This window comes from Somniosus microcephalus, chromosome 20 (genome assembly GCF_052327205.1).
Source record: "Somniosus microcephalus isolate GS21.2 chromosome 20, FLI_Smic_1.0, whole genome shotgun sequence".
In the NCBI taxonomy this organism is placed as follows: domain Eukaryota; kingdom Metazoa; phylum Chordata; class Chondrichthyes; order Squaliformes; family Somniosidae; genus Somniosus; species Somniosus microcephalus.
In genome coordinates this window covers 44,951,106-44,965,315 of record NC_141006.1, presented here as the reverse complement: position 1 = coordinate 44,965,315, position 14,210 = coordinate 44,951,106, and the positions used below count along the sequence as shown (strand labels likewise).

The 14,210-nt window shown below is 43.9% G+C and overlaps 1 protein-coding gene across 2 annotated transcripts in view; it reads right to left on the bottom strand.

Moving 5' to 3' along the window:
• Positions 1 to 6,448: 6,448 nt before the first annotated feature.
• Positions 6,449 to 14,210, bottom strand: part of tfap2e (transcription factor AP-2 epsilon) — an 89,516-nt gene continuing 81,754 nt past the window's right edge. Inside the window, exon 8 of one of the 2 annotated variants that reach the window (XM_085962571.1) lies at positions 6,449 to 7,680. In XM_085962571.1, the coding sequence (XP_085818697.1) occupies positions 7,389 to 7,680 (292 nt within the window). In that variant the 3' untranslated portion in view covers positions 6,449 to 7,388. The remainder of the gene's footprint in view (positions 7,681 to 14,210) is intronic. The other variant, XM_085962572.1, reaches the window with a different exon arrangement.

The following is a 14,210-nucleotide window of genomic DNA, read 5'->3' as shown; positions in this document are numbered from 1 at the left end:
CAAGACATTTTTTTTTGGATCCACACAGACAATTTGCAACATGCTAATCACAGTAGTGTGGGTGGGAGCACGTGCTCCAAAGCACAGAACAGAATCATTAGATCTCTGGTTCAGTAATAAAAGCTCAACTAAATGACTTGGGGGATGGGGAGAATTGGATGCACACACATTCCTGCCAGCATCTTAAAAGGTATTTAAGAGGGTTTAATGGCAGGTAAATCGAATTGACATCCAAGAGAAAAAAACACCTTTGCTATGTAGTTCCGCAGAATGTGTATGAGAACATGTTTTTTAAAATTATTACTCATTCACGGAATGTGGGCGTTGCTGGCAAGGCCAGCATTTATTGCCCATCCCTAATTGCCCTTGAGAAGTTGATGGTGAACCGCCTTCCTAAAAACAACTGAGTGGCAGAGGGCAGTTAAGAGTCAACCACATTGCTGTGAGTCTGGAGTCACATATAGGCCAGACCGGGTAAGGACAGAAGGTTTCATTCCCTAAAGGACATTCGTGAACCAGATGGGTTTTTACGACAATCCGATAGTTTCATAGTCGCCATTACTGATGCTAGCTTTTTATTCCAGATTTATTTAATTAAGTGGATTTAAATTAAATGTACTGCCACAGAATGTGTATGAAGATTGTTGAGCCCTCTATAAGAACGCATGTGACGAGGTTTCCTGTGGTCGAATGCCTTTCTCATGATCATTGTTTGGTTATTAATTTATTCTGTCCCTTCACTTTCTCATTTAGTTACTTCTCCAAAACTATTGGCCGTTTGAAAGTAAGGTATGAGACGGAATCATTCTACAGGATCGTGATTTTTAAGATTTTTACTTTCTAAAACTTTTGTCGAGAAGATGGGCTTCAAAGTATCCCTTGCTCAAACTCAGTTTACCATTCACAGTATAAAATTGCACATTTGAAATATGAATGCAATATGCCATTCGGCCCATCGTGTCTGTGCCAGTCGAAAAAGAGCTATCCAGCCTAATCCTACTTTCCAGCTCTTGGTCCGTAGCCCCATAGGTTACGGCACTTCAAGTGCATATTCAAGTACTTTTTAAATGCACTGAGGGTTTCTGCCTCTACCACCCTTTCAGGCAGTGAGTTCCAGACCCCCACCACCTCTGAGTGAAAAAAGTTCTCCTCAACTCCCCTCTAATCCTTCTACCAATTACTTTAAATCTATGCCCCCTGGTTATTGACCTCTCTGCTAAGGGAAATAGGTCCTTCCTATCAACTCTGTCTAGGCCCCTCATGATTTTATACACCTCAATTATGTATCCCCTCAGTCTCCTCTGTTCCAAAGAAAACAACCCCAGCCTATCCAATCTTTCCTCATAGCTAAAATTCTCCAGTCCTGGCAACATCCCCATAAATCTCCTCTGTACTCTCTCTAGTACAATCACATCCTTCCTGTAATGCGGTGACCAGAACTGTACGCAGTACTCTAGCTGTGGCCTAACTAGTGTATTATACAGTTCAAGCACAACCTCTCTGCTCTTATATTCTATGCCTCGGCTAATAAAGGAAAGTATCCCGTATGCCTTCTTAACCACCTTATCTACCCGTCCTGCTAACTTCAGGGATCTGTGGACATGCGCTCCAAGGTCCCTCTGTTCCTTTACACTTCTCTGTGTATTGTGTATTTCCTTGCCTCCCCAAATGCAGTACCTCACACATCAATTAGAATTACGATGGAATCTTGCTCTGTGTGCTAACTCAGGACAGCATTTAACCCAGTCTGATTGCGTGAGGAGCAAACCTGGGATTTGGCAGCATTGATCTACATCAGGGCGTTTCTAGGAATGTACCCATGTGACGGCTCCACTCTTTTGCTGGATTCCGACAGTTGACACATTAAGACTATTCTCAATGTTCTCCCTCCCTGACATCATTGATTGCTAAATATGTTTTCTTCAGGAGACTCCTGGTCTGCCTCTGTGAATTAACCCAAAGAGGCAGATTTCTTTCTGTGTCACCTATTACAGCTGCAGTTCAAAACTCTTCAGAAAATGAGTCGACCTCCTCGAAGCATTCGTAATGTTTGCCATTGTTCTTTTTCATCTTCATTAAAAGCTGCAGTTTAACTTTAACTCATTCACTGCCATATATTTAGGCTTGAACAAAATGTCTCCTAAACAGCATTAACTCAAATGAGCCTGAGGGAAGTTACGTTGGGCAATAAGATCATACAAATTCTGTCTTAAATGCACCAAGCTCCTCTGTCGGTTATTATGACCAAGATGTTAATCTGTTTAAAATAAATGGGGTAACAATGTAGTTACAAAGCAGATAAAGCAATCTGATACAAAAAGCTATTGTACAGTGATAAGTCAATGCATCATTTCTAGGCTAAATAGTTGAGCTTGTTCAGAAGACATTTTGTTCATAGCTCTGATGAAGAATCTCACCAAAATCTTAACCGCTCTTTCTCTTTCCAATGCTGATCACCCTGCTGCATATTTCCAGCATTTTCTCTTTTTATTTTAGATTTACAGTCATCACGCTTTTCTTTTTAGCCCACCGTGAATTTACACACTCGGTTGCAATATGTGTTTTTTTTTATATTGTTTTACAGAACATGAATAAATTGGTGAATATGTACAGTTAAGAGCATTAAGGAGACTGGGAGTTAATTCCTTCCCCACCCACCCCCAGCTCATCCCATCACACAGACTCTGCCTCAGAGCCCGATCGGACTGTTTTCATTACCTCTGCTGCTCCAAACACACATTTCTCGACTCCCTGGCATATCAGGAACTGATTAAATTCTCCATTGAAAGTTTCAATGGAGAAAATATTTACTGCTTTATTTCACGACTCTAAAAATGAATGAATTGTTCTTTAAGTTATATTTATTTGGGGGCTTCTTTAGCTGTGCTTCATTGTTGGAGGTATCTTTCAGATGAGATGTTAAACTGAGCCTTTGTCTGCCTGTTCAGGTGGCCATAGAAGATCCAATGGTGTTATGCAAAGAAATGTAGGGAGTTCTCCCAGTGTCCTGGCTAACATTTATCCCTCAAACCCATCACCAACACAGATTAACTGGTCATTGATCTCATTTGCTGCTTGTGGGTCCTTTCTGTGCATGACTTGGCAGCTTCATTTGCCTACAAAGCACTACATTTTAAAAATAATTCACTGACTGTGCAGCACCTTGGAATGCCCTGCGGATGTGAAAGGTGCTACATAAATAGTGAAAGTTCTTTCTTTAATTTGTTCAATGCATAATTTGCATAAATTACCTCTTTACTTTCACGTTATTGTTCACTGTCATTATTTTTAAAAGTTAGCCTGTGTATTGCCCTTTTTGATTTAATAAGAATTTGATGAAAATGTTAACGCTTATTTATGATTTTGAAATAAACGTAACATAGTTGAGAAAGGTCAGCACAACCAGAGTTCAGTGCTGCATTCAGAGTCTCTGCCACTAGGGGAACTCTAAGTAAATATTGTAGCTTATTTCTGTCATACAGTCACCATGCTGTTAGACTTAACTTCCTTCAAACACAGTGGGCGAGACCTTCCATTGAATGCTAATTCTTCAGTCCAGGTTTCATCAGGCAGTTATCTGGTGGTAATAGAAATCTTCAAGTAGAACCATTTCCCCACTGATATCCATACTGGTGCTGATAAAATTCTAACAGGACTAGACAGACTAGATGCAGGAAGGATGTTCCCGATGGCCGGGGAGTCCAGAACCAGGGGTCACAGTCTAAGGATAAGGGGCAAGCCATTTAGAACAGAGATGAGGAGGAATTACTTCACCCAGAGAGTGGTGAACCTGTGGAATTCTCTACCACAGAAGGCAGTGGAGGCCAATTCATTAAATATATTCAAGAAGGAGTTAGATATATTTCTTAAGGCTAAAGGGATCAAGGGATATGGGGAGAAGGCAGGGACAGGGTACTGAATTTGGATGATCAGCCATGATCTCATTGAATGGCGGAGCAGGCTCGAGGGGCCAAATGGCCTACTCCTGCACCTATCTTCTATGTTGCTATGTTTCTATGATAGATAACTGCCTATTGAGACAGGATAGGCTAATGGGGAAGGAGGAGAGGGGTACAGCAGAATTACTGACTGAAAACTCCCATTTTTCCTTTCCAGGACATGGGTGTGCCTTAAACACCAAAGTGCAGGATTGATTGTTACAAAAATGAGCTGTTTCATCTTTAAAATCCCCAAATAAAATATACTGAAAATGACAGGTATTTGCAAGTTTGAGAGACTCAAGTTGGTGGATGACTATCAGCTTTACTGGTATCCATCTCATGAGGCTCATACCTCCTTTGCTCACTCACGGAGCTAACGATATGGCCACCAAACTGCACAGATGCCAGCACCTGGCTTGTAAAAATAATGCACGTCAGAGCAGAAACGTCTTGTAGGCCAGTTACTTTTCACACTTTGTGTTTTTCACTCCATAGCAATGCAAAATGTACGATAAAACTCATCTGAACTGAATTTAAGTGATTCTATATACTTTGAAAGCTCATCTTTAACCTTTTCAACGTTAGTAGAGAGCTGACGGTCCCACTGAATCTTTCTTCATATTTTCCTGACCAGGTAACGATGTACAGTTAGCAGTATAACTTGGTTCTGCCAGCTCCACATTGTTCTAAGCAGGTATCTGTGATACAAATGCCCTCTCACACAAAAGCAGCAGCATATTTTCTAAAAGGAATACATTAGAATACATTAGTAATCAGTGAGTAAAACTAATCAGGACTCTTTAATCAGCAAATACTTCCTTATGGCCAGAGCAGCTTTAATTGGTTTCTCAACTGGATTGGGGCAGGAGCGGTGATTCAAAATGATTTCGTTAATTTTCAGGCTTAGAAGAGATTTCCACTGACTCAGCATGCCACCAGTGCTTAGGCCCAGCTTACTGCTCTGCTCATAGAGCATGGGTCAAAAACACCTGAGTTGGATCCACATGGAGTCGTTCACAGTTATTTATTATTGAATATCAAGACAGTTTCGATAAGGGCGAGCATATACAAGCCTGTAATAGGGTTAATTACACACTCTTGATTCACCTTATACACAATGGCGGCAAACAGGAAACAATATGAATTGTTCCTGAAAGTGTATTTTTGCCTTGCTGGACATCATTTTTAAGGCTCTTGCTCAAAGACACAGGTTTGACTTTGTTATAATATAGAATGTGCTTGTACCTTAAGGCAACTCTTGATCGATTGCTACTTAAGCCGAGTGGACACCAGTGGAATGTTATAATGCACCTTATTACACAGCACCTAGGGCTGTACTTTCCCAGGTGGGAAGGCAGTGAGGCTTTACTACTAGTGGTAACAGTGAGATATACCATCACAGTTATTTTGCTGTAATTATCTGATTTGAATATTTAAATCCTCAGCGGGAAGGCATTCCGACTGGGAGGAGGGGAGCCGAGCATGGCGGCCAGAGGCCGGACCGGAAGCGGGAGAAGCAGGCCCCGGGCCGTCGGACCCTGGAGCCGGCGATGGTGAGGAGGAGGCCGTGGCGGCCAGAGGATGTGTTCGGCGAGTCGGGCGGAGGCAGCACAGCGCATCGAGCAGCAGCAGCAGCCACGACGACTCGCAGTCCGACTGGGAGGAGGGGAGCCGGGAATGGTGGCCAGAGGGTGAGCGGGAGAAGCAGGCCACCACACGTGGAGCCGAGCCGGCAACAGTGAGGAGGAGGCCACGGTGACGAGGAGGACGGAGCGGCTGAGGGACATCATGCTCCCACTGCCACTGGATGCCAAAGAATTGACTTTCTGAACACGGCGCTGTAAGAATAGCTGACGTGTCCCCACAGGGAGTAAGCATTCCATTGTACTAGTACATATGGCAAATAAAATTGAATTGAATTGAAATAATCTACTTGTGGCATTCTGATGTTTTAATACTGGGTAAGAAAGGAATACCATCAGAGGAATGGGATGGGGGGGGGGGCAGTGCGGATTGCCTGAAAAAGCACGCAACAGGATCAATGTGCCCTCTAAACCGCGTGGCCGCACAGCTCGCTGTGTCTGATATACAGCCCAATGATTTTGCTTGGAAATAATGATTTGATGATATGAGCCGCCCTATTTGCTGTTCATTATCACCATTTTTGTTTAAATTGTGGAAAATCGGGTGCAGGGTTGTTAATTGTGCCACCCTGCCCCTGGTTACTCCATACTGACCACACCAACAATAAAGATTTTCTGCTAGTATGGGTGTCAAAGGGATCATGTTTAATCCAGGTTATCATTGCTACTGCCAGGTAAAAAGAAATTTGATGGCGAAGTTCCATCAGCTGCCATGAAACCCAGTCCCGATATTTGACTTTGTTTTAAAAAAAATTATTCAACCGAAGTGAACATTAAAATTTTAGTAATAACAACAGAAAATGCTGGAAAAACTCAGCAGGCCAGGCAACATCCGTGGAGAGAGAATAGAGTCAACGTTTCAGGTCGAAACCCTTAAATTTTAATTTAATTTAATTCAAGATTTAAATTTTAGTACTGTTTAAATTACTTTCTTTTATTAACAAGGCAGGGTGTCCCACGAGTTTACAACCCAAACATGGGTTCAGTTTAAACCTTTTTTTTGCAGGGTACGGGAGGGGGATAGGTTACAAAAACTTACAAAGTCCTGACAACCATGCTTTCATTACATGAAAGAAATATATAATAGAATTGTTCTGTATAGCAGCACAATTTATTCAACAATTTAGGAAACACTCTAGACAAACAAATTAAGAGATTTATAACCTCGTACCTCACACGCCACCGTTTCAAAATATGGTTCAGGAACACATTCACAAATATTCCTCTGTGCATCACTTCCACGAGAAAATACAATGACCTATACACAGATACTGCCAGTCTGTCTTTATCCTGTGCCTGAAACCTCAAGTTAAAAAAAAAATCTAAAAGCAAAGTCTTCATCTCCTATCACTCACAGCAGAAAACCAGGTCAGCAGATAAATAGCTTGCACGGGTCTATTTAAAGTTCCCATTTAATTACACATAAATAAATATATACATATGGAACACTATTTGCTTGCTCTGCTGAGGCTGATGCTCCAAACTTGTGCTTTATTAATGTCTTGCCAGGTTAATGTTCCCGAATTCTGGATCAATTGTCCCAAGATAATTCAATGTGCATGTCATTGACTGAGACAAGCCTAGGCTCAGGCCTTATTTGGTCCCGACAAAACCAGGCTAACTCTTTCCTCCTGCTTCTTCCTCTCTTTCTCGCCTCAGTTAGAAAGTTGTCACTGCGCAGCCACCTCAACACAATCCTCCTGATGATTATTTTTTTGTCCTTTTTTTTTTTAATTGCACATTGAATGACTGTTTAATCTCTTTAATAATTAGAACAGTTTGGTCCATGCCATCTGTCCCCCGGTTATTTCCGATGTTTGGCCTCTTTGTCTGTGCTTTTAGTCCCGGATTCCCCCGAGGGATGGCTGTTGGATGAGCTCAGGAAGATCTTATCCAGCCCCTTTATAGCCTCCGCCAGGTAATTCTGGAAGGCGGTTAATGCAGCGATGATGGCGGGACTCCCGAAGCCATGTGTAATCAGGCTGAAGTGAGTCAGGCAACTCTGGACTCCCCCTTCAAGGATTGCTGAGGGGCGACTGTTTCCTAATGGGGAGCGGTCCTGAGCCAATAAATCTGTGAACTCTTTACAGATCTGCCTGAAAAAGAAAAGAAATGGGAACATTAAATATTGGCTGCTAAGAAATATATGGGTTGAAATCATACTGTGCAGAAGTAAGGAGAGCTTTAAAACATTTTTATTAAACTCCTCTGCAATTTTAAATAAGGCATTCATTTATTTATTTTAAACAGATTAGCACCTTTGTTCAAATAGCAGAGAAAACTATTTTATATAATCACTGCAGGAAACTTTTGATTAACCGGCCCCTAAATAACCAGAACGCTCTATCCACCGGCAAAATTCAGGAGTCGGTTCAGGTAACTTTTTTTACTTTTAGTTACTTTTTTTACTCCATTTGTTGCTGTGCAAGGGTGTAGCTGAAGCTGTTGCTAAGCTACAGAGACGCTTGCAACTTGTGCCGATTGTTTTGAAGCTGTTGCTGAGCAACAGGGTTTGTTGCTTTATACCAGTTTCCTGTATTTTGGATTTTAGACCCATTAAATATTGTAGGCCTCTTAGGACAACTGTGACTTTATTCCCTCCTGTTTTGCTTTTATGGAAAGAGTTTCACTTTTAAAATTGTTATGAAGAATTGTGAACGACTCTGTTTTTTAAAAAGTTTAGTTAACTAGTGAAAAATGGCACTGCAGGAGAAATGTTTCATGAGATTTAGCCTGACAGTCTGAGGGAACTGAGTTAACGGCAGTAGGTAAATCCAGGGTCCATCAAAAAAAATAATCTCGAAGAGTGGATTCTTTCTCCTCCCACTGAAGGACCCAGTGGGACCAATTTTCCTCTTCTTAAAATCCCGTGTGCATTAGTTCCCAGGGTGTTAGGCAGGGAAAATCGACCCCTAAGGCCAGGTCCCCGGCCTGTTTGGGCCTTACATCCGTTTCCTGAGAATGCCTGACGTAGGTGGGAAGCTCTTGGCTGAAACCGGTGGAAGCATTGAAATTGTTTGCCAAAGTTGAAGAAGTGATGTCATAATGCTTTCCCGTGTCATTTTTCGGGAATTCCATTGAGCGGACACCTGCTCCGAAGACCTCCCGTGGACTGCGCCTTAGAGTTACATGATGTAAAGGGACAGCCAGCAACCTCCTGGGTTTCTCTTCACGTCTATGGTGCAGCAGGGCTGCACTAAGGGACAGGAGACCATTTGGTCGCTGCTCCTCACAGTTGTCAGCAGCTCAAAAAAAGAACGGTGGAAATTTACACTGCGATGTGCCTTTAAGGCCTCTCTCCCCAGTTTGGAGCAGTAGTCCCAATCTCTCACTCACTCAGGGCATCTAAGCGAGCTGAGCCCAGAAGTATAGCCAGGCTCAGCTCAGGTTGAGTCAGACACTTGTGAAAAGCACATCAGCTGACTTATGGCAAGATGATGAAAATCAACCCCAGTAACTCCTTAGTAACAGCCCAAAGTGCTGCCACTGGCACTCGCTTTTAAAAATATGCAAAATTCAAAAAAAAAGAGAAAATAGACCTCTTGTAGAAAAGTAAGTTTGCAGATTTGTCTCCATTTACAGTTACTGCACCAGAAGTCAGGTACAGCACAGTAGCCCCAGTAGTAAAGTCTTTCCATTCACATTAATTACACTGGAGATAACGTACAACAACAACAACAACCAAGAGACCAGGTAGGCCTCACAGTGGCAGCAGCAGGAAACGCGAGCGGCGAGGCTTCAAAAGGCCCCCAGAGACCAGGTAGGCCTCACAGCGGCAGCGGCGGGAAATGCGAGCGGCGAGGCTTTAAAAGGCCCCCAGAGACCAGGTAGGCCTCATAGCATCAGCGGCAGTGGCGGCAGCGGGAAACGCAAGCGGCGAGGCTTTAAAAGGCCCCCAGAGACCAGGTAGGCCTCACTAATCTCCAATCTCAGAGAGGGAGAGAAGTAAAAAGTAATCGAAGTGTAACGTCACCAGAAAGCAGGTAAGTGATTGGTTGGTGAGTATTTCTCTCTTTTTTAAACTCTAACTCTGTGGTTTATAGTTTCTAGGGTCTCTGTGGTGTAGCGGGGACTGTTGGTAAACCAGGGCCCTAAAATATATAATTTATCTGCAGTGTAATTGGTGGGATTGATTTGATTTAATTTAATTTCAATTAATTAAAGGGTAAGTCATGGCAGGACAGCCCGGTGCCGTGGTATAGACATAGAAACATAGAAGATAGGAGCAGGAGTAGGCCATTCGGCCCTTCGAGCCTGCTCCGCCATTCAATGAGATCATGGCTGATCATCCAAATTCAGTACCCTGTCCCTGCCTTCTCCCCATATCCCCTGATCCGTTTAGCTTTAAGAAATATATCCAACTCTTTCTTGAATATATTTAATGTACTGGCCTCCACTGCCCTCTGTGACAAAGAATTCCACAGGTTCACCACTCTCTGGGTGAAGAAATTCCTCCTCATTTCAGTCCTACCCCTTATCCTTAGACTATGACCCCTGGTTCTGGACTCCCCGACCATCGGGAACATCCTTCCAGCATCTAGTCTGTCCAGGCCTGACAGAATTTTATAGGTTTCGATGAGATTCCCTCTCAATCTTGTAAACTCCAGTGAGTATAAGCCCAATCGACACAATCTCTCCTCATACGTCATTCCTGCCATCCCAGGTATCAGCCTGGTGAATCTTCGTTGCCCTCCTTCCATGGCAAGAACGTCCTTCCTCAGATAAGGCAACCAAAACTGCACACAATACTCAAGGTGCGGTCTCACCAAGGCCCTGTACAACTGTAGCAAGACATCCTTGTTCCTGTACTCGAACCCTCTTGCTACGAAGGCCAACATACCATTTGCCTTCTTAACCGCCTGCTGCACCTGCATGCTTACCTTCAGCGACTGGTGCACAAGAACACCCAGGTCTCTTTGCACTTCCCCTTCTCCCAATCTATTGCCATTCAAATAATAATCTGCCTTCCTGTTTTTGCCACCAAAGTGGATAACCTCACATTTATCCACATTATAGTGCATCTGCCATGTTTCTGCCCAATCAACTAACCTGTCCAAATCATACTGGAGTTTCATGACATCCTCCTCACAGCATACCCTCCCACCCAACTTTGTATCGTCTGCAAATTTGGAGATATGACATCCAATTCCCTCGTCCAGATCATTAATATATATTGCGAACAGCTGGGGTCCTAGGACCGATCCTTGCGGTACCCCACTAGTCACTGCCTGCCACTCGGAAAACGACCCGTTTATTCCAACTCTTTGCTTTCTGTCTGCCAACCAGTTCTCTATCCAAGTCAATACCTTGCCCCCAATCCCATGTGCCTTAATTTTGCACGCTAATCTCTTATGCGGGACCTTATCGAAAGCCTTCTGAAAGTCCAAATACACCACATCCACTGGTTCTCCCTTATCTATTTTACCAGTTACATCCTCAAAAAATTCCAGTAGATTAGTCAAGCATGATTTACCTTTTGTAAATCCATGTTGACTTTGTCCGATCCTGTCACTGCTTTCCAAGTGCTCGGCTATGACATCTTTTATAATGGACTCTAGCATTTTCCCCACTACCGATGTCCCCGCTTTTTCTTTGCCACCTTTTTTGAATAGTGGGGTAACATTACCTACCCTCCAATCCATGGGTACTATTCCAGAGTCTATTGAGTTCTGGAAGATGACCAGCAATTCACCTACTATTTCTAAGGCCACTTCCTTAAGTACCCTGGGATGTAGATTATCAGGCCCTGGGGATTTATCGGCCTTCAGTCCCATCAATTTTCCTAACACCATTTCCCTACAAATACTGATTTCTTTCAGTTCCACCCTTTCATCAGACCCTATGTTCCCCGGTATTTCTGGGAGGTTATTTGTGTCCTCCTTTGTGAAGACAGAACCAAAATATGTATTTAGTTGGTCAGCCATTTCTTTGTTCCCCATTATAAATTCCCCCGATTCCAACTGCAAGGGACCTACGCTTGACTTCACCAATCTTTTTCTCTTCACATATCTATAAAAGCTTTTACAGTTAGTTTTTATGTTCCCTGAAAGCTTACTCTCATATTTTATTTTCCCTTTTTTAATTAATCCCTTTGTCCTCCTTTGTTGAATCCTGAACTGCTCCCAATCCTCAGGATTATTGCTTTTTCTGGCCAATTTGTATGTCCTCTCCTTGGATCTTATGCTATCCCTAATTTTCCTTGTTAGCCACGGTTGAGTCACCTTTTTTGTTTTATTTTTATGCCAAACTGGGATGAACAACTTCTGTAGTTCATCCATTCGGTCTTTGAATGTTTGCCATTGCCTACTCCACCATCAACCCTTTGAGTGCCATTCCCCAATCAATCCTACCCAACTCGCTCCTCAGACCATCGTAGTTTCCTTTATTTAAATTGAGGACCCTAGTTTCTGAGTCAACTACTTCATTCTCCATCTTAATGAAGAATTCGATCATATTATGATCGCTCCGACCCAAGGGGCCTCGTACAACAAGATTGCCAATTAATCCTTCCTCGTTACATAATACCCAGTCTAAGATGGCCTGATCTCTGGTTGGTTCCTCGACATATTGGTCCAGGAAACCATCCCGTAAACACTCCAGGAATTCCTCCTCCACAGTATTGTTACTAATTTGGTTGGCCCAATCTATATGTAGATTAAAGTCACCCATGATGACTGCTGTGCCCTTATTGCACGCTTCTTTAATTTCCCTTTTAATGCCATCCCCAACCTCCGCCTTACTGTTTGGAGGTCTATATACCACTCCCACTAATGTTTTTTTCCCCTTAGTATTTCTCAATTCTACCCATACAGATTCCACATCATCAGAGCTAATATCCTTCATTACAATTGTGTTAATCCCTTCTTTAACCAGTAATGCTACCCCACCTCCCTTTCCTTTTTGCCTATCTTTCCTGAATATCGAATACCCCTGGATGTTGAGTTCCCAGTCTTGGTCATCCTTGAGCCACGTTTCGGTAATCCCAACCAAATCATATTCGTTTACCTCTATTTGCGCAGCCAATTCATCCACCTTATTACAAATGCTCCTCGCATTAAGACACAAAGCCTTCAGGCTTGTTTTTTTAACGCTCTTAGACTTATTAGAATTATTATTTACTGTGGCCACATTTGATTTAAACCCTTGATTTCTCTGACTGCCACTTTTGTTTTTCTCCTTCCTATCTTTTGCTTTTATCCTTGTTTCCCTTTCCTCTGTCTCCCTGCTCAGGTTCCCAACCCCCTTCCATTTTAGTTTAAACCCTCCCCCACAGCACTAGCAAACAAACCCCCTAGGACATCGGTTCCAGCCCTGCCCAGGTGCAGACCGTCCGGTTTGAACTGGTCCCACCTCCCCCAGAACCGGTTCCAATGTCCCAGGAACTTGAATCCCTCCCCCTGGCACCATTCCTCTAGCCACGTATTCATCTGAAGTATCCTTCTATTTCTACTCTGACTAGCACGTGGCACTGGTAGCAATCCTGAGATTACCACCTTTGAGGTCCTGTTTTTTAATTTACCTCCTAACTCCCTATATTCCGCTTTTAGGACCTCATCCCGCTTTTTACCTACATCGTTGGTGCCTATATGCAGCACGACAACTGGCTGTTCACCCTCCCCTTCCAAGATGTTCTGCAGCCGCTCGGTGACATCCTTGACCCTTGCACCAGGGAGGCAACACACCATCCTGGAGTCTCGTTTGCGGCCGCAGAAACGCCTATCTATTCCCCTTACAATTGAATCCCCTATTACTATAGCTCTACCACTCTTTTTCCTCCCATTCTGTGCAGCAGACCCACCCCTGGTGCCAGGAAGTTGGCTGCTGCTGCCTTCCTCTGATAAGCCATCCCCCCCAACAGTACTCAAAGTGGTGTATCTGTTGGAGAGGGGGATGGCCACAGGGGACCCCTGCACTACCTGCCTGTGCCTAGTAATCTGCCTGTTGGTCACCCGTTCCCTTTCTTCCTGTCCAACCTCTACCTGTGGTGTGTCCAACTCCCTAAATGTGCTATTCACGATGTCCCGAGCATCGTGAACGCTCCTGCACTATGTGGGAACTCAGGGACACTTCCTGTGTCCCTGACAACTACATGTGCAGGAAGTGTGTCCGGCTGCAGCTACTGGCAGACCGCATTGCGGTGCTGGAGCAGCGATTGGATACATACTGGACCATTCGCGATGCTGAGGATGTCGTGAATAGCACATTTAATCAGTTGGTCACACCGCAGGTAAAGGTGGCACAGGCAGAAAGGGAATGGGTGACCAACAGGCAGAGTACTAGGCACAGGCAGGTAGTGCAGGGGTCCCCTGTGGCCATCCCCTACTCAAACAGATATACCGCTTTGGATACTGATGGGGGGGATGGTTTACCAGGGGAAGGCAGCAGCAACCAACTTCCTGGCACCAGGTGTGGCTCTGCTGCACAGGACGGGAAGAAAAAGAGGGGGAGAGCTATAGTAATAGGGGATTCTATTGTAAGGGGAATAGATAGGCGTTTCTGCGGCCGCAAACGAGACTCCAGGATGGTGTGTTGCCTCCCTGGTGCAAGGGTCAAGGATGTCTCGGAGCGGCTGCGGGGCATTCTGGAGGGGGAGGGTGAACAGCCAGTTGTCGTGGTGCATATAGGT